The 22,243-nt window shown below is 39.0% G+C and overlaps 2 protein-coding genes across 7 annotated transcripts in view; one reads left to right on the forward strand and one right to left on the reverse strand.

Annotated features, from left to right (window-relative positions):
• Positions 1-7,595, forward strand: part of LOC113682969 (DNA-(apurinic or apyrimidinic site) endonuclease 2) — an 8,090-nt gene extending 495 nt beyond the window's left edge. The window contains exons 2-6 of one of the 2 annotated variants that reach the window (XM_089207961.1): positions 2,158-2,241; positions 3,684-3,996; positions 4,863-4,932; positions 5,665-5,776; positions 6,440-7,595. In XM_089207961.1, coding sequence (XP_089064087.1) covers positions 2,158-2,241; positions 3,684-3,996; positions 4,863-4,932; positions 5,665-5,776; positions 6,440-6,726 — 866 coding nt within the window. In that variant the 3' untranslated portion in view covers positions 6,727-7,595. Of the gene's footprint in view, positions 1-2,157; positions 2,242-3,683; positions 3,997-4,862; positions 4,933-5,664 lie in introns of both variants that reach the window. The other variant, XM_089207960.1, reaches the window with a different exon arrangement.
• LOC149044853 (multicopper oxidase 3-like) lies at positions 7,559-20,647 on the reverse strand. 5 transcript variants are annotated; one of them, XM_089207951.1, is made up of 7 exons: positions 20,435-20,647; positions 15,241-15,313; positions 14,300-14,359; positions 13,926-13,994; positions 13,511-13,579; positions 13,319-13,387; positions 7,559-12,777 (listed from the first exon to the last, which is right to left on the reverse strand). In XM_089207951.1, exons 1-7 carry the CDS (start codon positions 20,468-20,470, stop codon positions 9,761-9,763), a joined length of 3,393 nt encoding a protein of 1,130 aa, XP_089064077.1. In that variant the 5' UTR covers positions 20,471-20,647; the 3' UTR covers positions 7,559-9,760. The 5 variants fall into 5 exon arrangements, with proteins under 5 accessions (XP_089064077.1, XP_089064078.1, XP_089064079.1 ...); XM_089207952.1 differs by lacking the exon at positions 20,435-20,647 and adding an exon at positions 15,845-17,787; XM_089207953.1 differs by lacking the exon at positions 14,300-14,359 and having other exon boundaries at positions 20,435-20,624.
• Positions 20,648-22,243: the final 1,596 nt, after the last annotated feature.

The raw sequence follows: 22,243 nt of genomic DNA on the forward strand, positions 1-22,243 counted from the left end.
CAATGGAACAAAGGCAGTTTGATCGTCCGGGTGAGTGTAGTCCTGAGAAGGACTGTAGTCGGTAGTGGTGACTGACGTTTCGACAAACTGAGCAGAAATCATCATCTGAGTCAATGATTGTTGTCATTCGAATGTTCTTTGTCTGGTTCATATTAACTGATTGGTAAGTTTTACTGTCATGTTATTGGCTGTAAGATTCAAGTGTCGCAATTGGTTGGTTTTGATCCGTTGGTAATGTTTGGCTTGTCTGTTTGGTTAGTTTGTGATGTTGACATGGTGAATAAGTCTTTTCATTGTGCCAGTAGTTAAATTGACACCTGACGAGGGGAGTCTGTTCTTACATGTTGTTAGGAAACCAGCTTTCTAGAGTCAGTTCTTAACAGAAGTTAGTGCTATAGGTTAGGAATTACACAGAGTCCCAGTCAATAGTGTAAATTGTAAGTCAATGATGCTCAGCAATTAGACTGCTGACATCAAACCATGCACTTTTAAATTAACAACTGGTTCATACATCAGCATGTGTTCATCAAGATATGAAGCACACAGGAAGTTTGGAGAGCATGAAAGATGCATAAGAGTTGCTCAAGGTGTAGCCATAGCTGACATATGAACCAATTGTTTTATAACATTTTCAACCCGATGGTTTAAATGTTGTAAAAGGGTTAATATTCCCTCTGCTATGCTTCAGCACGTTGATAATTTTGTTTCAGGAAAACATTTCGCTGCACTGTAAACAATCTTGTTTCCATGTTTAGCTTAAATTGCTGCCAAAGTCTTAACCAGTTTTTTAATGGTAAAATCCCAGAGTAAAAATTGCAGAGAAAATTTTTTTTTCTTGAGGGATTTGTTTGCTGACATCATGAGCATGCACAACAGGAATATGAAACACACTCACAGAATTGAATTTGATCAGACAAATTTACTAGCTATGTTATAGTGTATTTTATAATGCTAGCACAGTCTCAGGTGGAGCATAAGCCACTTATAAATCCATTCTGTTCTAAAACAGTCCTATTCGCAGAGGTAATATATTGCTTTTGGCATTGAATTGTTATATCAAAGAACTGGATACATACTTAAGTAAGGGGTCATACAGAAATTTTGTCCAGTAATGTCAATCTTTGTAAATAATAGCTTAAAGGTAAAATAAGTGTTTTTGAATATGCATTAATTTGGGCAAGGGTTGGATGATGAAGTGCTTGAAAAAAGATAAAATTATGCAATAGACTGCACTTTCTTTTGGTTTACCACTGTGATAACCAACACAGGATGATGGAGAACTGGTATCTAGCTTGTGATTTACAAACCTTTCTAGTGTTCTCCTAACATCCCAATTGGTTTATTATGCCAGTTAATTGATGGAAAGTGCTGTTTATTGCTTTTTTATTTTAATCAATCTAAAGCAAAAGAATTTACTATGGGTTTACCAGTGCAGTGAGCAATAGATTTCCAACCAATCCGTGTGCTTGTCACATATCAATCATTTTCTAATAGCAAATGTACTTTAAAAAAGCTCTAAATTAAAAAAGTTGTAAGTTTTTATTTTGATTTGTTTTAGTTGTTTGTGTGAAGGAGGGCAGGGGTGAGACTGAATGTTGAGGGGGATTTGTGTAAACATGTCACATTTTAAATCAAAATTTGGTGACTTTTACAGTTAGGGTTATTCTGCAATACATGTGTCTCATAAGGGCAAGTTAAAGTTATAAGCTCACAATTGGAGGGCTCAGAGCAAGAACGATCCCTTGATTTTTCGGCCATTTTTGAAAGTGTCCACATGCCAAAATTCAACTACTTCTGAACACTTTCAAAAATGGCCGAAAAATCAAGGGATCATTCTTTCTCTGAGCCTTTCAATTGTTTATCCCACTGGCCATGTTTGAGTTGGAGTCAAAGTGGATGGTGAGGGTAGGGGGCAGGGGAAGGTAGTATTCACTCCTTCATCCCCAGCCTTCTCCTTATTTTTGACTGTCTTGGTACAAATTTCTTTCTCTCCCCAGCCTTCTGCTTCCATTGAAATCAAAGATAGCAGCCACAATTTTTGCTAAGAAAATATTGAGCACTCACTTGCCAAAATTAAACCTGTTCTGCGGGCTAAGTTAGGGTGGTTATGCAGTTTTATACTCACCACGAACAAACTGCATTTATTTTACACTATAGGTGATATGTTAGATGAAGTGACAGCAATTGTGGATGGTTACAATGCTTATTTTAGCTTCTCAAAAGTGAAGACTGGATACTCTGGTATGTAAAAGATAGCAATTTTGTCCCTCCTCACCAATTTTGGTTGTGCTTTTGAAAATCAAACTGTAACATACAGCTTTTGAGCTTATGCAAGCCGACTTGTGCCACTAAACTTAAGAGCTAGCTCTTGTTTTTGCTCATTTTATAGTATAAGGAGTGAAGGAAGTTGGTGTGGGATGTGGTATTTTGTATTTTCTGAATGTCTCATAGGAGACTGGTCTTGGGATTAAAACATTCAGGTCTGACCCTTGCTGCATGTAGATTCACTTTTAAAATTAATTTAATAATGCAGTGATTATTCAGGATGGCCCAGTTCATCTTTAAGCTGGTTTAAATGGGGGTCTTTTGTGATTTTCTATGGAAGGCACACAATTTCTCACATTTTCTCCCCTGACAAGGATATTTTAGGATTGATCTTTGGCAAACTTGCAAGAACACCTGGTCCCATTTCTTTGAATAGATTATGCTATTCTCTGGATAATCTCTGTCTTGTTGATAGTGCAACATGGTATATTGACACTAATGTAGCACATCTATAATTTTTTGTGCAACCCTATTGGCTACTTTCCATGAACAAAATCCTTGGACAATTATCATGCTATAACACCCATTTACATTGATATTTATCCTCCAATTATTTCCATGGGAAAGCAACTAACTCAGCAGAAAAAAGCCAGCTCATGAGTTTCACCTTCATTGTTTTAAGTGGAAGAAAACAAACTTGTTTTGTGGATTCCACCGGTAGTGACATTAAAAAGCTTATCTCAAATGCTGCTCCGGAAAGTGCAAAACAGTCAGTAAAATTTTGCTGTCAACACGCGACACAAAATTTAATGAAGGTGTTATAAAATAATTAAACCCCTCTCAGGCAGCTGGTATGTGGGCTGACAATGTCCTTGGCTGAGAGATTATCCTCAAAATTTCACATTTTCCCTCAAAGCTTTGCTTCTCTGCCAAATATTTATTTTTCCAACAATACCTCAGCCACTTACAGTACATTATCATGTGACATACCAGCTGCCTGGGGTTTATTTACTAATTATACACTGGATAGCAACTTATTCTTTGGATAGTGTTATTCACCTTTCAAAGGACATTAGGCCTTGGTGGATTACTCTAAATTGACGAGCACCATATCTTTTCTGGGGTGAGAAGAATGGGGGAAGAAAAGTCTGATTTCCCTAATGATACTGCAGAAATTGGGATATAAACTCCCATTGCTGTGGAACTCTTGCCATGCATGCAGATTCACCTTTGGTTCTTTGCAGAGCATAAAAGTTCCATTTTGAATGGATGATGTTACTCTTTTAATGTATACAAGGTTATGTTACACCTCAATTCTCTTGAATGGCATAGAGAGGAAATGTATGCATAAATGAGTTTCCAGATCTTAAGAATGCACTGTTTATAATTTTAGCTAACTGTGGGTGTTTTTTCCACAGGAGTTGCAACATTTTGCCGCGACGTAGTGACACCTAAAGCTGCTGAGGAGGGTCTCTCGTCTTGCCTTACTCCTCAGCCATCTATTGCTTGTTACGGCAGTAACACTGACTTCACACCTGATGAGCTAGAAGCTCTGGATAATGAGGGTCGTGCCATACTCACAGAACATACACTCCCTGAGGGCAAGTCAGTTGTTATTATTAATGTGTACTGTCCCAGAGCTGACAAGGAGAATAAGGAAAGAGTGGATTTTAAAATGAACTTTTATAAATTGCTGCAGGAGAGAGCTGAATCCCTTGTCAGTGCAGGAAGGTACAGAAACTGTATGTTTCTTTTGTTTGGCTTTTTTTTCTTTAATATTTGCATTTAATAAATAAAAAAGCTGTGCCTCAATTTAATGAAGGGGATAAGTTTCTAAGAGAACTGTGGTGCTGCATTGGTGGGAGAGTATAACAGGGTACTTTATGTTCTCAACTGAGTTAAAAGTATAAATTGGCCTCTGTAAAGAGTTTCAAAGCTGATGTTTTGAGTGTTAGCCCTTTTTTATCTAGAGCGAAGCGTTATAGTGGCCAATTAGTGTTATCAATTTAGTCAACAATACTAAACTACCCAGTTATGCCTCAATGAAGGTGTGGAAATTAAACATTGTTTTACTTTTTGAAGGGATTGGTTAGCTAATGGCTATTGGCTTTTGTCAAACTGGCATTGGCAATTTCAGTGCTAATCATGTGTGCCTTAACCCTTTAACTCCCAAGATCTGATTGTTAATTCTCCCCTGTAGCTGCCACACATTTCCTTGTAAATTAGTGATGAGAACTTGGTGGTAGATCAAGATAGCAGCTTCTACCTGATAAGTTTGAATATTCTCATCACCTGTTTGCTGAAGAATGTATGCTTATAGCAGGGAGAAATTTTATGTTCATCACTTCTGGGAGTTGAAGGGTTAATCAACTTGTAGTTAATAACCAACTTGCTGTTTCTCTTGCCTGTCAGTGGAGCCCAACAGTATCTTTAGGAAAGAATATTTTTGTTAAATTACCCTAGAAACCAACCTGTCACTTTATACCAGGCTGGTAAGAGAGGAGCATGAGCCTCAAGATACATCTACAGATGTATTTACCATACTGAAATGTTAAGATTTGACCTTCCTCAGTTATTTGTTTTTCTTTTCAATGTAGGCACGTCATTGTTCTTGGTGACATTAACACATCACATAAAATGATAGATCATTGTGATCCTGATAAAGAGGTAAATATTTTGGCCATACTTTAATTTTTTTCCCCTTCTCTAATAATAAACATAAAAATTTCATTTTCCATTTGTTTTGTTTTTTGGGAGATTTAATAGCCTTAGGGTCACAGCTAGTATGTCAGACTTGTCCAATGGGCACAAGCAGCTTCTCCTTCATGCGAGGTCATGAGGTCTTGCTGCAAGACCAGGCTGCTCACTGTGTTGTGTTTTTAGGGTAGACACTTAACTCTCCCATTTCCTCATTCTACCCAGCAGAATAAATGGGTTTAGGCCAAATTTCAGGGAAAGTTGTGGAAATGCTTGGGGGTAACCTGCCATGGACCAACAACATCCAGTGGGAAAAGCAACAATCTTAGTAACTTCATGCAATGGGAATTGTGGACAAGCTCTGGTAGAGTGGCCCACTCTGCTCGAATGCTGACCCAACGTCACTGTTTTTACCATATGATTTGATTATTGATAATGAAATGGTTCATCATGTGACATAGATTCATCCATATGTCGTCATTGGTCCAATTTTTTAAAAATTTTGTTTTACTATAAATTTGAATTCATTAAAAAAATTATTACAATCCTTTCTTTTTAACCCGATCAGGGTGTTGCCCAGAAATATGGAAGAACGTCTCCAACCCACATGTTACCTTTCTGCTAACACAACAGGTCTTAAAAGAGAAGGATAATTGTGTGATCTTACAAATCTACATGTAGATGTTTTTACTCTTTCCTCAGGAACTGTTCAATGCTCATCCTGGACGAAAATGGTTGGATCAGTTTTTGGTTCCATGTGAAGTTAACGGCGCTAATCCAGACCATGACACAGGTGATCCTCTCCAAGCACAAGGTGGGCTTTTTGTAGACTCATTCCGTTATTTTCACCCTTCCCAGCGTGACGCTTACACCAACTGGTGCACGGTGACCAGTGCGCGTCAAACCAATTACGGTACAAGAATTGATTACATTTTTGCCGATAAAGAACTTGTTGATAAAGAATTCCTAAACTGTGAGATACTGGCCGATGTCGAGGGCTCAGATCACTGTCCAGTTGTAGCAACTTTGAAGACTTCTTTTCAAGCCGCATTGAAACCTCCTTCCCTTTGTACGAAGTTTATGCCAGAATTTTCTGGGAAACAACAGAAACTTAAGTCTTACTTTTTGAAACATGGACAACAGTCGCAGAGTCAACCCGAGGCTTGTTCTACGGACTTAAGTGTTACACAGGAAACAAAGACGTCTTTAAAACGGAGTGCCTCTTGCGGTGATGTCAAAAGCAAATCTGTAAAACGTCAAAAATTTGCCGGAGGGAAAAACAAAGCTGAAGGACAGCCAAAGACAAATCTGTTTTGTTTCTTTAAAAGGTCTACAGACCCGGTTGCAGTCAATAAGAGTGTTACCGAGGTAACTAACGAAGCGTTTGATTTAGTTAAGACTACTCCTTCCGAGTTTGAACAGTACGCAGGCGCGGATAACGTCTCTTCACTCTCAAATACCTCCGTTTCATCTTCAGACGCGGCTTTAAATGTTTCTGAAAACGAACCTGTCCCTGAAAATGCATTGAGTCGCAAAGATTGCGCAGAGAAGCGTAAAGTGGATGCGGCAATTTGGAAAAGTATTCTCTCTGGGCCGCGTCCACCCCCTCTTTGTAGCGGTCACAAGGAGCCGTGCGTCCTAAGAACAGTGAAAATCAAAGGTCCAAATCAAGGGAGGCAGTTTCATTGTTGTGCCAGACCACAAGGACACAGCTCCAATCCTGAAGCTCGTTGCAATTTCTTTAAATGGGTGAAGTGGAGTTGATTTCGGAGGTTGTGTAAATATCATGGGGTGTCCCCACAGGAACATGAGAGCTTTAAACTGTCATTTTCCAAAAAAAATAAAATCTATCAGTCCTTCTTTAAAGGAAACAAAGATTTCCAATGAACCTGTTTGAAAGAAATCGTTTGAATACACTTCTACCGAATTGAAGGAAACATCAAATGAGCATTTTGAAAACAATTTTATCAATCAACTCTAATGGGGAATATGTGGTTTAAGTCCCATTTCCAAGCATATTCCTTGTTTAAAGTTTTCAGAGTTTGATCAGGTAACCAAAAATTATTTTCAATTGGGTATTGAACTGGAAAATGAAACTTGCATCTTCATATCTTCCTCCAATTTTTGTTTAAGAGGGGGAGGAGGGGTAGTTGTGAGTGCTCTTCTCCTTCATGCACTCCTCCAAGGAGATGAAACATGCGTGCGAAAGATCACAGTCAATTACTCAACAACTTTATCAATGTATATGTGTTATTGATTTAAGGGGTAAGTTTTCAAAGAAACTGTGGTGCTGCTCGGTGGAAGGGTATAACAAGATAATTTTGGTTTTATCAACTGAGTTGATAATGTAGATTGGCCACCGTAAAGAGTTTACAGGCTGACGTTTCGAGCGTTAGCCCTTCGTCAGAGCGAATGACGAAGGACCAATGCGCGAAACGTCGGCTTGTAAACTCTATACCGTGACTGATTTACATTATCAACTCAGTTAATGAATTAATGTGTGTTACTGTTTGTCAAAGGTGACCCCTCCTAAAGAGTAAATAGCACTTATGCAAAATGTCTATATGAACTTTTAAAACATCAAATCAGAGACTAATGAATAAAACAACTGTTGATATTCTCATTCAACCAAATTTTACGTGCAATTTTTTGCGTCTATTTTTTCCCTATGACTGAAGTCTTCATGATGCATAAGAACACCTTTTAACTGAGTGTCAAAAGTAATGCATAACTTCTCTCGTTTTGATCTACCTTGACTGGTGATTGGTCCAGAAATATCACAACATCCTCTCGACCAATCAGATCCAAAACTAAAATGTTTTCCTGGGCCTCGCACAGGTGCGGGTATAATTGGCAACTTGTACTGCTTTTCTTTTTTCTGATTGGCTGTTGAGATTAAGTTAATTTTTTACGACACTCAATTAAAGGGCACTCAATAAAGTACAACAGTACTGCTTATAGTAAACTTCTACTCAGCGAGGTATTCAAACATTCAGCAAAGCCTATGAATACAAAGATATTACTGGTTAAATACTGAATATCTACAAAAAAAAGGCAAAAAAACTTAAAATACACCGTAAACAAAGTAATGAAAAAATTCAGCAAAGACGTAATTGAGTAGTAGTCTGAAATATCTAAGTTTCGTCCAAAGTACAGAATCCTGAACCTGCGAAAATCTTAGGAAATCAAGTAGGTCATTTTTAACGCACTTTCAAAAGGTAATAAGAAATTCAAGGTAGCTTATAGATACAAGTACTACAAACTGATTGCTAAACATCCGAAATGTCTTCCATCAGCTTAAACGGTTCACTTGAAACCCGACGAAATTCACGATTATCTCATTTTTCTCTTCTTTCCTAATCAGCTAACAATTTACTTTAAACGCGACTAAAGTCCACTGTCTCGTGAAATCGACCAAGATAATATTTGGTTGTGGGTGATACGTGTTTTGCTTACCAAAATTAAACCCATCATTAGCTGGGTACATGTATAGCCTTGTAATCTTACATAGTAACGATACGAAGGGTTTAGGATCGATATTTCCCATTATCCTCTCTGCTTACTGGTTGGCCTAAATTCTGTGGTAGTGATCCCCCTCCCTCCCGACAAGCCAAACTCTAGAGGTGATGTTATGAGAACTCGCACTAGGACTAGTATTGAAGTTCAAGGTTGAGGTGCGGTAGCTATCATTGGCTAACATTTGCAGGAACTAGGCCCCGTTCTAGCCTTTGCTATGCCTACTGAACTTAATAAAAATCTTAAAGAAAATGCGTGGAAAGCATTCTGATAACGTAATGAACGACATTGCTACTTACTGAATCAGCATTCATAAAGTGTCATTGAAGTTGTTGAGGATACTGAAATTTTTGAAAAATTTGAGGAATATCTTCCTAACAATGCCACTCTGTTTCCAACAGAGATTGCGTCAACAACTACAGAGCCGCGTACTTATTCGTTAACTACGCATAGAAATTTGGTACACACATTTGCACGTTGTTAGACGCATATATACGCGAACAAATGTACGCACATATAGGTATTATGCGCGTCTGATGTGTGTTTATTATTCGATACCATGATTTTTCCTTTGCGTTACCTTGTGTAAAAGAAAGAACGTTTGGGTCTGAAAATAAGGCGAGTCGACGTAGAATTTGCCTCTTGAAAAAGGCTGTCAAGTTACATGCATGCACGACGCATCGCTTCGGGTATTCATCAAATAACGAGCAGTAGCAACTTAATTGCTAGTCTTGTGTTTCGCACGAAGAGAAGGATACGGAGAGAAAGTACGGCTTTTAGCACATGCATTTCCACCGATTGTTTTCCAATTAATAATGGTAATAGGACTGAATTGTCTATAATCATACGAGTGATTAACAAAATAGGACGACCGCGAAGCGGGAGACCTATTTGTTCATCACAGGTATGATTACAGACAGAATCGGAAGACACGAAGTCCTGTTACAAAATAGTCAAAACCATGACAAAATTTGAGAAAGAAAATAGACATCGGTTATACGTTTTTAGTAAAAAAAAACTGTTAACTTGGTGAAATGCGTGACAACGCACGCACATGACGCGTTTTGTCCACTAACATAGGCACGACGTGTTTACTATCCCTTAAAATATCCTATTACACTGTCCAATTACAAGCATGACGCGTGCACTGTCCTATTAGTGCTCAAATTGGGCTGGTGATAACCAATCACGTTCGAGAATTTTGTTATAGTTTTGACTAAGAGCTAAGTGGTTGTAGTTAGACTTTTCGCTGCTGAGAGTGCTAAAACCTTTCTTTTGGCAGCTAAGCGTACATTCTGTGGAACTTGGATTGATAGTTTTGATACGTTTGGACACTTATCTCAACGTCTCCACACTTGTTCATCTCTTTCGGTGGTTGCAATTGACTTTGCTCGTGTGGAGCTTCATTGACAATCATTGCCATTCCCTCGAGCTGGTGTACCTCTATGTGGCAGTGAAGAAACCAGTTGCCAGGATTATCGGATAGAAAGTTGATAACAACGTACCCTCCAGCAGGGAGCATAACTGTGTCCTTTCTGATCGTATGGGAATCTATAGAAAAGCGCTTTTCTCGGTTCCATCTTGGTCTGGTACATCTCCTCTTATCGCAATTCTGTTGTGTGCAGTGAACGTCATCGCAGTATATATCACTGTTGTGCTTTGTAATAAAACCAGTTTTTGGGTCATAATCTGGGTATCCGACATGAACGACATGGAAGGTATGGCCATGAAGGTGAATTGGATGAGCGTTGTGGAAAGCACCAATTGCTGAAAATACCAATTGAATAGTTTCCTTATGGGGAATAGTTATCACTTGCACACATGAGCACGCGGGTGTTGATGGGTTGCAGTCGGCTTTCAGGTCACAAATATTGTCCTTTTTGAGAAACTCTTCAGGTTGGGTTTGAGGAGGAAAGGAGGGAAGAATGAAATTGCGCCCATTTACTGCACTAGTTTGAGAGTCACCCTCAAAGTTGAAGTTGATGAAATGTCGACAATTTTGGCATTGCCCTGGGGTTTTAGGGTTTGCGTTCGGAAGCTCCGCTGGTGGAGTTGGTTCAAGTAAACGTAGGTCTTGAACATTAATACAGGTAATATGATAATATGGATGGAAGTTTTTGAATGGGCAGTTTACTGCCTTGCATGGTTTGTAGAAGGAGCACTGTAGGGGAGGAGACCTTCTTTTTATATCTTCGTAATTTGTCGACGGCACATTAACATTGGGGTCGGCCGAGTCTCCATCCTGTTTGTAGTGCAAAATAGCTTCTGCCACATGTTCTAATGACTTGTATGGTGGCCCTTGGCCATTATGATCAATCTCCAGAGTCTCTGCACGTATCCAGTAGTCTTTTCTTGTATGTTTTGCTTCAAGTAGAAAGTCAAACCTCTCTCCGGTGTGAATGATGATGTAATCAACGTTTTCTACAGGCTGGATCCAGTATCCATCAGTGCCCACCACAGTCAGCTTATGACCATCAATGGAGAATTTGTAGGCGTACAGATTTTGGGCTCCAATGAGCCGAAAGCGATACGTCTTACCGGCCTGAACAGTAAATATACTTAGTCTGGTTTTGATGTATGGAACATCATCATGCCTGCCTTTTCCATTTATAATTCCAGAAAAATACGGGACTGGCCCAACCTCTCCTTCTTCATAACTACGCGTGGAGTCATACCGCCGCTTTAAATCATCTTTAGTTGGCACCTCTCCCAGCGGCTTGCCTGGGTAAAAGCCCAAACTGGCGTGAATCTGTGTGAACAGGTCTAAGGATGCCTCATGTTGCCAGTCTAGAAGCGTTAAGGTGTGCTGATCTGGAAGGTCTTCAAATGCACGGTACCTATGGAGTTTATCTCGAATCTGGGTCATTTTCTCAGGACTTTCTTTTACAACAAGTCCACCAAAGAAGCCATCTGTTCTTTGAGCGCCACTGTGAGAGTGGTACCAAAACGTGCCGGCAGGTTCAGCTTTGTACACGTATGTGAAGGTCGATGATGGTCCTATCTGACATTGAGTTACTTGCCCCACACCATCCATCCAAGGTGTCCCTCTCTGATGCATCCCATGCCAGTGAATTGAAATACCTTCAGTGGTGAGATTATTGTGAACATGCACCTCAACAGTTTGCCCTTCGTGAACAATCAAGGTAGGTCCAGGAATTAGTCCATTGACGGCTATTGCCAAACGATACGTTTTGCCATCAACAAATTGGGGATAAGTGCACTTGGCGCTGTCTTGTGTTGAACATGTTCTTTTATCCTGGAGTGGTGTGGGAGACCCATCGTTGTCAAGATAATAAATCACTCCCTGAGATCCTCGCATCGCAACCCCTGTGGGCTCATCCACTGACAACTTTTGATAGCTGGTGAAGGTTCGAATTTCGTCAATTTCAAGATTAAATTTACAGACCTTTGCGTGTGCCATGCATTCGCACGTTGGATTTCCGTATTCACAATTGAGGGTCTCTTGATGTACCCATGTTAGTTTGATTTCTTTTGAATCGTACCCTCTAAGCCACTTGTTAAGGTGTGGATCATTTGTCAGAACCATGTACTGTTCCACACCAGTCTTAGCAGAGGTGCGAATGGATGATATGTACCAATCTTCGTATCTGTTACTACTAGCCTTTAAGTGGATTTCCTTAATGTCAGATAACGACACGCAGTTTGTGGTTCCAAACCGGGCTGCAAAGTTTAGCTCTCGCACATAGGATTGCCCTTGATACATGGGTCCTTCAAGTTCGGCCTGATATTTTTGGTTGTTTGATAAAGTGAGAACTATCATGTGACTTTTATACTTAGTGTACGACGTTGAAGATTCAGCTCCATACATGTGTCCCGTCACTGCGTTTACACGTATATATGTGATACAGGATCCTGCGACAGCATTGGTAAGGAGGAGCTTTCTGGCATTGTAAGGGTAAAGGTGTTCTTCATTGATGTCCACCCACATACTAAAGCCTGGATCAGTGGTCAGCTCAGTGAAGATTTTGTTTGATCCTGCGGTGTAGGTGTTGATCGATGCAACGTACCATCCATCCCCTCCTTGAGCCTCGAGATAAACTTTGTCTATGTCTCCGTGGGTGCAGGCAAGTCGCGGTTTGAAAGCAGTTTTTCCCAATTGTATTGTATATCTTTGACCTGCTGTCTTGCTGTAGTGCAGCTCTGCGCGATACTCCCTGCCATTCTTCAGAACGATCAACAGCTGTGGATTTTTACCATAGTAACGGCTTTGACCTTCTCCTCTACGTAGCGGATCATCGGAACCAGTCATCGCTTCAACCTTCACAACTTCAATGAGCCCTTTGAAGGAAGAATATGCGAAAAGTATTTGATGCGTCTTTAAACAAAAAAAAAACGAAGTGTTCTGTCGACGTCAGATACCGAAATGTGACATTTAGAAAGAACATTTCAAAGGTCTGAATATTGCATGGAACTAAGTTGATGGGTTGATGGTATTAATTGGCCACCTTAAGGAGTTTCTAAAGCTGACGTTTCAAGCAGTGGCCCTTCGTTAGAGCGAGTGGTAGTCTCAACTATGTAAACTCTGTCCTGACATCGTCAAATACATGATCACGCTGCGAATTCTGGCGATCTTGCGAGAGAAATACGATAAAACCTCGCCCTCTCTACCACATTTCATATCTCGATTTCTAGCTCTGACTCTACGTCTAATTTACATACGATACCCTTAATGTGATCGAAATTTTCAGAAAACTAAGTAGAGGTGTGCTACCTTCGAAAGTTACTGACGCCATGTCAAAATGAGGAGACCGGGAACATAAGAAAGTTAGATAAAAATAATGTTAAATTTTATAACATGTGAAATAATCATGCACTTTACCTTGCCCATATGACCTCACATGATCTTCATGAAAGTTTATTGGTTGCTCTGAAAATTTTCGCTTTGTCTCTAAAGAGAGAAAAAAAATGAGACAAAAAGGCGATTTTTAGTGCGCAATGTGGTCTCTTGAAAAAGATGCGAGGTTACTCTCTGTCTACCCACAAGTAATGTCTTGCTAAATGATGTACTTACCTCTATCACGAAATTGGAAAATTTGCGCGGGAAATTCCTCTGAATTTTCGAAGTCTTCAAGGGGAATGTCTGAGGAGAAAAATTCAATTCATTTACTTATTTAACAACGCCAGAGAAAAATTACTGAAAAGGGAAATATAACGTGATAAACAGCCGGGTACCAACAGTTGCAAAAGCTTCTTTCAATTAATGCCGGTTCTAGTAGCAACAAGGAAGGGCGAAAACTGTCGTAAGTAAGCGGCTCTATTATGTGATCTCTGTAGCCCCGAACCCTTGCTATTCACAAATGATCACGTACTCCAGAGGAGAAATATTTAATAATAGAATAGCAGTTAAGCAAACCAAACAATCCCATCAATGCAGTGCAGACCCCGAGTATCTTATCTTTTTTAAAAGGTATTTAGAGAAAACTTACCAAACTCGTCCTCGTCATTTTCCACTATTCCATCGTCTTCGTCCTTTTCCTCGGGGTCACGCGAGAAATCTTTAATAAAACATGGTGAGTCGAAGGTTAAATTTAAAACTTTTCACTTTTTAAGCCCTTTTATCAATATATATATTTTTTTTTTCCTATATTATTTCCCATACATCTCCTAAGCTGCTGACATGGAGAATTTGTTTAACAATTAAGAGCTCCTCCAGTTGTTTATCATTTCCTTTATTCTCATGACCTTAATGTGTGATTGAGGGGTGATATTGTAAGGAGAAATTAGATGCTAGTCAATAAAATTGGCGGTTAGATTGATTAAACGGAATAGTCTTAGTAAGGAATAATTTGAATAAGCTTACGCGTATCTCCTACAATGTATTGTTCTTCCCCTAGATTCGCCTTGGGCTTAAAGTTTTCAGCTGAAAAGAATAAAATAATTTGATGAGCTTAGCTCTGCAATCATTTGGAACATGAGCTTTAAATTGCGAATTGTGCTTTGTAATAACCAGACCCCTTTGCAGCGAGCCTTCGATGAAACAGATGAATTATGAACGAGGTGAGAGGTTTCTTTCTTTATTTTTTTGGCGGTCATTTTGAAAACACTTGTGCATAAGTCCGGAACGGGTTGCGCAAGGGTCTGGGACGGTTTGAAAATTACGAAAAAAAAAAATAAGAAAGGAAAATTACAAGCGTTTGCCGAGAAGTATAGAACCAAGCAGATTTCAAAACATTCTTGCTACAGAATCCCATAAAACCCTTTTTTCGCACGCATCAAACACTTAACTCGAGTTCAGCTCATTTTTCAGTCATATAGTGATACTTATTGCTGTCCCAGTCTGCTATTCTCGCTGGCACAAGAGATGTTCACGCGACCGCCTCAAGATGCAAATGACTCATTTTTTCTTTCATGACCATGATGCAACGCAATCGGAGTGCGCACACCGCCTGTTGCGGACCAATAATTATTTATCGCCTGGGAGTCAGGGGAGGGGGTGGAGGCCGAGAATTTGGGGGGGGGGGGGACACATGGTTTTTCGGGACCACGAAGGGAAAGGGAGGATCAGTCGTCTTTATCAGAGTTTTTGAAACGGGGAACTACAGAAAACTGACCACCAATGAGGGGGGATCATTAGAATACTATAGAGCTTTACGGGATCAGGTAAGTTTTGTTGTGGCAAAATCAAAATCCACGGACTCCTCACACAACCCCCCCCCCCCCCCGCCTTCAGGGATAAATGGTGATTGGTTCCTTGAGACGTAAGCAAATGTAAATGAGCAAAAAAAAAACCAAATTTTGTACCTGCTACAGAGCATTCCATGACACTCAGAGCGACGACAGCAAACACCAAAACTACAAGGCTCTTCATTTTTAGCTTAAAAGGAAACATGGAAAAATTCATATGACCACACGGAGGAGATATAGATCAGTGATGATACAGTATCACCAGCGGAAAAAAGCCATTCATAAGAATTAGCATATGTATAGATTAGATTCGGATGAATGCCTTGACGTAGTACCTCTGAACTGTGGGAGAGATGAGATGGTATCCACCTACTCCTCCCTCTTAACTGTTGTTTTGTCAAAGTGTAGGGAGTGTCTCTCCCTGTCTTATCTCACAAGAATAACAGACGAACCAACAAGCTAATGAAAATCATGTAAAATAATCCAGCCTCACGGTCCAAATGGAGGTCAGGAATGACTAAAGCCTTGAAAAAAGTTTAGGCTGCTCTAAGCTCAAGGCATGTTTTGAGTGTCAAACCTAATCCCACGACTTCGCATCGTGTGAGCAGTTACTTTCGCCTACGAGATATCCTTTTGTGAAGGTTTCTCCTTCGTAAACTCGGTTTCGACTCCCCTTATCTCAATCCTTATTGAAAAACTTAAAATATATAAAGTCACTTACTTTGCACAACTTGCATAAGATTCTGGACGATTCTCGACGATTCTCCAAATTACTTAAGTGGTCCGTATGAAACTGAACAACTTATGAGCTGGAAGGACTGCGTGCAGCTCTTTAATGTTATTGGAATGTAGATCCTTAATAATCCTAATAATAGGTATTCCAATGTGGGAAAGCGCTTGAGGCCACAAAGCGGGATACGGGCTGCGACGCATAAACAGGAAACCCTTTGATCTTAAGTTCTTCTTCAACCCTTTTTGCTCAGTGACCAAAACGCTTGTCGGGAGATTAATTCTGATAATTGAGTGCTTGAGGTGAAGGACGTTTGGGGACGGAGGGTGAAAATTTTAAAGCCTGTTGTCGAAAAAGCCATGTTTTCAGAGTCAATTTATAAACTCGTTCTTGTACATCGTAAATCTGCTTCTGTATAGTAGCAAAGGAAAGCTGAATTCTATCTTAAATATGACCAAGACTGACATTTTTGAAGAAAATTTTGGAGACGTGAGACAGAAAAAAAACAAAGCAAGTCAATTTGCATGCAATTGCGATTTGAAAATAAACTAACTGAAGAATTGTAAATTCTTAACCCTTTTTTTCTTCTTGGAGTTTTACGTCATTTTAAACCATTTCTTGAAGGCAAGAATGCGAAGGGCCTTTTATGTCATTAGGTGATATTCCACGTCTAATTTCTGATATTGCATCGCTGGAGAGTGCCCACAGGAAGGTGAAGATAAAAGCTTCTTTAAGTGTTTTTTTTTTTTTTACTGTTATGATTATGAAGTACAAAGACCCTCAGTTCACCAAAATAGATCATCAGAAGATCGAGATCGAAAAATTACTTATAGCAATAAAATTTCTTCCAGCAATAAAATACTCTACTGATTAAAGTAACTATAGTTAAGAGTAACTCATCGAATTGAAAAGTAATGGCTGTTTATGAGGCCGTATTCAATCTCCGGAACGCTACACACAAGAGGCAGGCTGTTATGTAAGAATACTGTTCTTCATTAGAACTTATGGCATGGCTCTGACGGTCGTTTTAAACCCCATCGTCAAAAGAAAAAAGCGAGGGAAACAAACCAGTTGCTTAATTTCTTTCTTTTACTAAGAAAATTTGCAGTCTTCCAATGCCATCTATGAGTACGTGATATTGATAGTGAGTGGGCTATTGTAGACCTTGAGACAATTGTCGCATAACAAACAAATTACAAGTCATTTGACCAATATATGATATGTAATTACTGTGCAAATCAGGAAACGTGCAGTTCTATTTGGGAAATTGTCTATTTTTTTTTTTTTTGTCGTTTGAAATTTGTGAAGTTACAGCAATAAATCTGATACCCATTTGCCTCTTAGCAAAAGCTTTATTGCGATTGATAACATACACTTCTATACATAAACGTGATAAAGTGCTTGGGGTACCAGATGGATTTAAAAGCTTCTTCAACACTCCTTGCATGACTATCGATTCCGGTGATCTTCAAAAACACTTCAAGATCATCCTCTTCTGCTCAGTGACCATAAAACGCAACTGCGCATGTTTATCGTATTGCGTAGCTATTTCAATGAAACTCAAAAGTTTTTTGAGGTAACATGGTATCATTGCTTCCAGTGATACTCAGTTTTGTGTGATAAACACTGTGTACAACTAAATCAGACTGTCCGATTATCTCCAGTGTTGTATGGAGTTATTGATGAAAAATAACCATCATTAATTAGCGGCTGTTTTGATTAAATTTGATCAAAACAGTCATGATCAATATCACATGGGTAAATTGTGCTTTTCGAGCGCTGATTGGTTGGTTCGGGACGGAATAGCAAGTAATATTCACCTCCGAGCAGCCGATTAGACAAAATCGTTTGTCAAGAGTTAAGTTTTCGACTTTTTTTCGGTGTATTAAAGAAATAAACTATTTGCGGTATAGACTAAAACAATTCACCTCCACTCCGGTGAAAAATTGTTACTTATTTTCTATTACGGAACACTACCCACAAATGCAAAGTACAATTGAGCAAGCTGTTAAAAACGTGCCAATCACAATAAACAACTTGAAAATGGAGAACTGAGAGACAAAAAGTTATCAAACTTTTAAATTAGGGGTTAAAAAGCCGATTGGATTAGAATTGCTTCCCTTGGGCAAAACACGTCAATGTTTTCAAACTTAAATTACTATTGTCTAACCATTGTTTGTTGCCATCACTTAAAATCAAAGCCTGAAACAACTGTTTAACAAACCCTGTCGATACTACAAAAAATTGGAAACTTGCGGCTTTATTCAAGAAACTTTTGCAGTCGATGGTTCAGTAACGCTACCGCCCTAAAACCGCCTCTTGCTCTGTCCTGGTCGACTGTTCATACATTTTCCCCCATTTAACCTTTCTATAACGGCCACCTGCCGTAACGGCGATGGTTAATTTGTGGGGTGCGTGCTAGGCGTCACAAACACTAAGAACTATGGAACTTAAGTAAAGCATGACGGTCACGGTAACGAGGACGTGTCAAAACGAAAGATTTAATTAGCAGAGCAATAACTCAACACGTACGTTTGAGAACTTTGTAAACTCTTTAGCCGTCCTCTGCAAGACAACATCAATTTGTGTGGTGTGAGAGCGGAAACCCCGACCGCAAATTATTTAAGTTTCCATTTGGAACTCAGCGCTGCTCACATACATTTGCTGAATTTGAGGTGTGACCGTAAGAGACGGTATACGTATCCAGCCATTCGTGAAAATATAACTGTATAAATTCACTTTTTAATAGACGTCTTTAACAGCGTTACTGTCCTGATTGCTTAAGGTCTCTGAAAATCCTTCTACAAAGGGCAGTTAGTCACCCTCGGACGAATGGCGGAGAAAAAGTTGTGATATCAGTTGACTTTTTGGGGTAAGGGGAGAGGTGGGTGCGCAGTGTCTCGGATACTGATATTGATCCAACAAATTTATATTGTTAATGAGGAATGAAATGTCGGTAATGAAACTGTAAGCGAATCTTTAATAAACTGGTGGATCATTATTTTTTCGTCCTGTGTTGTTTATGTTCTCTCTCAAACCTTAGTTAATTTGCTCCTTTTTTGTCTTCAATGTCACTTATGTAGGAGATTGAACTGTTTTGCATTTGAAATAGCTGATTTACATTGTGCTGATTATAAATATTTCGATCCTTTACTTTGCAAGTACTGTTGAAAGCAAATGGACATACGATGTAGGTTTACAACCACCAATGATACACCAACTCCAGACCAAAACATTAAGTACGGTATGAATAACGCACTGGGTGGGCTGCGTTTTTTAATCTTGGTAAAATATACTCCCTATCTTCTTCAGACGACAAGGTCAACTAATCAGTCGACCAAATCAACCGAAGAAGATAAAGATCTTAAACGCAATAAAATCGAAATTTCGCGTGGTATAGCCGTCTACTTCGTGAGACCAACTACAGCATTACATTTCGCCTACGTTGCTTTCGGTTTTGTGTGCGCTGAGTTATGAGCCGCGATTGGAGAAAAAATTTTCCTCCATGCTTTATAAACATTTATGAGTAACAACTTAAAGCAAACGTGTCACGTAATAATGAGCAAAGTGGGTTCGCTCCTAAATAAACTGTGGCCATGCCTCGGTGGAGGATGTTACAAGACGATTTGGTTTTGCCACCTGAGCTGATATTGCATTGGCCACCGTATGTAGAGTTCCTAAAGCTGAAATTTTGAGCGTTAGCCTTTAGTCAAAACGAATCGAAGAGTAATGAGGTCTACATCTCTTGCGTGAGCTTTCCAAAACTACAAAAGAACTTTTTTTTTAGTTGTAAATTATGCAAATAAAGTAGGAGTATAACAGATTTTTAAACTTTACTGTTTAATCGATAAGGGAAAATCAACCCATATGCACTTTTAACTACAATGACTTGCGTCATGTTTTAGATTTGTAGAAAACTTGCAGTGACTCTGCGCATTGAGTGAACGCCGCCGGATAAGGCTTTGCTTTCCTAAAGTACTAAGCATCAACGATTATTTCAATGGAAGCTTGCGTTCAAGATGAAATCGCAGCATTTGAGTCTTATCTCCTATGAGTCTAGAATATTAGGTCCAAAATGAGCCTGTTAAATAAACTGGCACCGCCTTGTACTGCGTAAAAATGAATGAGAAAGAATCCAGATTTATCGATGAATTCTGATTGACCTTTTTTGCTTTCCCATGATGCAATTTCTTTAAAACGTTTGTACTCGTTTCTTGCTAATATTTGTGATCCAAAAAAATTCGAAAGAGATAAAGGCATAAACATCCGAGAAAAAGAATTGGCGTGCAGCTTTAAGGGGTATCGAATGGTCCCATTCAATTTAAAAATGCTCACAAAATTTGGCCTTTGCTTGAATTGCTGGCAAAAATTACACGGGTGTTCGCTTTCTCGTGCTCCAAAAATTTTTGCAACTGCTCACATGCTCGCATTCTCGTCAACTTGTGCTCGATTGCTTGAAATTTCGTTAATCCCGCTTTGTAGTATATATATATATATATATATATATATATATATATATATATATATAAACGATAAATCAGTTATGATATGGTTAAAACAAAAAGGTTGAAACATCCCTACCTCTGTAACTTTTTCTCTCAGTAGATTCGGTTTCATTGCTTGAAGCTAGCCTTACAATTGTTGTTTGACCAGTTTAGTAATTTACCCAATGACTCAAACCTTCTTCGCTTGAACAAGAAAACGTGATGACTGCAACACGATCTGTCTACCAGGAAAATTCTGATATAGTTAAGAGGAGGCTCGACATGACGGGAGGTGATATAATATCCTGTAGAGACAACATTACTTGCGAACCTTTGTTGATCTTAATTCCCATTTATTTGAGCAAATTATTGGCTAGTAATAAAACCTAAATAGCGACCGAATAGTGCGAATAGTCCCGAACAGTGACGAATAGTGACGAATAGTGACGAATAGTGACGAATAGTGACGAATAGTGACGAATAGTGACGAATAGTGACAAATAGTGGCGAATAGTGGCAATAGTGAAGAATAGAGGCGAACAGTGGCGAATAGTCGCGAATAGTCGCGAATAGTCGCGAATAGTGACGAATAGTAAAAATAAATAAATTAATAATGAAACAAAAAAATATTTATTGCTCTATTTCATAGATTTAAGGAGCAAAAATTATTTATAAAGCTCTGGATATCAATCTAATATAGTTTAAAATATTGGCTGCCGTCTCATCTATGAACGTTTGCCTGCAGTAATTTAAAATCGGTTTTAATATGACTGCATGGCTAATATCGCTTCTTATGTATATATAAACCTATTTCAAAAGGTCCAAGATCTGAAATCTGACATCGGATTCGTTGCCGGATACAACGCCAATAGCATGAAAATGATTTTAAAACTAGTTTCGAAATAGGAACTTCCAGATTCTGGTATGTCAGTAAAGTGAAGCGCAAGGGTTTGGAAATAGATATATATACAAGTTATTTAGAGTATGTACGAGAAATTAAAAGCCCTGTTTCTGTTTACATCATGATTCAGTAGGACTGCATGACTGCATGACTGAGAACCATTCATGAATTGTTTCATGATGCAAATACGTTTTTTTATTTATTTGTTCTATTGTCTTGTCGCGTATGCTAAGGAAATATTTCATTAGAAAGTTTATTTCTGTGTTAAACAACCTGTTTATGATCAGAACATGACACAAAACAAAACTAGTTATCTATGTACGTAATATGAACTTTTAAATTACATAGAATTGTGTTTTAATCATGTAAATTATCACTCTGAAATAAATAGACAGCGGTACTACTTACCGTGTCGTAAACAAAAGAGTTACTCACCGACACCGGAAATCGCGTAGAAGTCAGTAACTGTGACCAAATCTGCCCGGAAAATTTTACTGTCTGAGAGTTTCACCGACAGCTGGATTACACCCCATGTCGTGAAACCACTTTAGAGACATCGCACCTTTTTTTCGCTTTTTTTGTTTCACATAAAAAGGGAAACGTGAGGCAACTGACAGATGATTCATGCTAACCCGCGAGTATCATTTGGCACTGGTTCAATTCGACTTAACAGGCACACGCATGATTTAACAGCGGAGGATCGAAACAGGAATTGGCGATATTTCCAATAACAATTATAGTCCAGTGTTTAGGTGCCAGTTTCGCATTCGCGTGACAAAAAATAAAAGAAACGATACGGCTCAGCGCCAAAATTTTGATATACAAATAGTCAACCGAAAAACCGCTCAAAATAATTTGTATGATTCAATAAACACTCCATAAATCAGTAACAGTTACTAAAACATGAACCTCCCACCCCTCCCTGCGTATTAATGTTCGTCCTCCGCCCCACCCTCAGTAACAACAGTTGACTTACCATCCCTTCCTATGTACTAATGGTCTGCC

This window comes from Pocillopora damicornis, chromosome 5 (genome assembly GCF_964200805.1).
Source record: "Pocillopora damicornis chromosome 5, jaPocDami1.2, whole genome shotgun sequence".
NCBI classification, from domain to species: domain Eukaryota; kingdom Metazoa; phylum Cnidaria; class Anthozoa; order Scleractinia; family Pocilloporidae; genus Pocillopora; species Pocillopora damicornis.

Excerpts from the sequence above, each read along its gene's own strand:
- LOC149044853 (XM_089207951.1), bottom strand. The coding sequence starts at position 20,470 with ATGAAACCGAATCTACTGAGAGAAAAAGTTACAGAG. Across the intron at positions 15,314-20,434 it reads TGAGAGAAAAAGTTACAGAG|CTAAAAATGAAGAGCCTTGT; the intron begins GTAGGGATGTTT and ends TTTCCTTTTAAG. Across the intron at positions 14,360-15,240 it reads CATGGAATGCTCTGTAGCAG|CTGAAAACTTTAAGCCCAAG; the intron begins GTACAAAATTTG and ends TATTCTTTTCAG.